This window comes from Tupaia chinensis, unplaced genomic scaffold (assembly GCF_000334495.1).
Source record: "Tupaia chinensis unplaced genomic scaffold, TupChi_1.0 Scaffold140061_1, whole genome shotgun sequence".
Lineage (NCBI taxonomy): Eukaryota > Metazoa > Chordata > Mammalia > Scandentia > Tupaiidae > Tupaia > Tupaia belangeri.
This window is the reverse complement of record NW_006199940.1, coordinates 347933-348514: the sequence shown is the minus strand read 5'-3', so window position 1 is coordinate 348514 and position 582 is coordinate 347933. Positions and strand designations below refer to the sequence as shown.

General features: G+C 68.7%; 1 protein-coding gene across 1 annotated transcript in view; it reads right to left on the bottom strand.

Moving 5' to 3' along the window:
* GPT (glutamic--pyruvic transaminase) overlaps positions 1-582 on the bottom strand; it is a 2677-nt gene that overhangs the window by 1617 nt on the left and 478 nt on the right. The window contains 3 exon segments of the mRNA XM_006172323.3: positions 7-244; positions 325-433; positions 507-580. Coding sequence (XP_006172385.2) covers positions 7-244; positions 325-433; positions 507-580 — 421 coding nt within the window.

The window sequence follows — 582 nt, the reverse complement described above, 5'->3', positions numbered from 1 at the left end:
CGCTGCCGCCGTGCGCCCGCCAGGGAGGGGCCCCGCCGTTCCAGAGTGAGGCGGGAACGCCAGGGCGAGGGCAAAGAGCTGCTGTGTCTTCTTGCCCTGGCCCAGCCTACCACTATGGCGTCGCTGGCCCCGGTAGACAGGAAGATGTTGTTGGGGTCCGCGGGGATGCCCCCGTCGCGCCTCTCGATGTACCGCGCCACGTCCTCGCGGACCAGCTGGATGCCAGAGCTGACGCTGTAGGACCCTGGACCCGAGGCAGGCCAGACGAGGAGTCACACGTGCCGGGGCTCCTGCAGCCCTCTGCCCTCCGGGCCGGACTCTTACCCAGGCTGTGGCCCCCGCAGGCCTGCAAGATGCGTTCCGCTCTCCTCTTGGCATCGTCTGGGTAGTGTGGGCTGCCCAGGAGCTCAGGATCCACGCACAGGGCCAGCACCTGGGGAGAAGGAGGGCTAGGCCTGAGTGCATGGCTGGGCAGAGGGGCTGCTCCGGCAGTGCGGCAGCCTCACCTGGCGGAGGAAGGTGATAGGCTTCTGCCCCATGGCCTGCGCGTCCCCAATGTTGGCTCCGACGACCACAGTGACG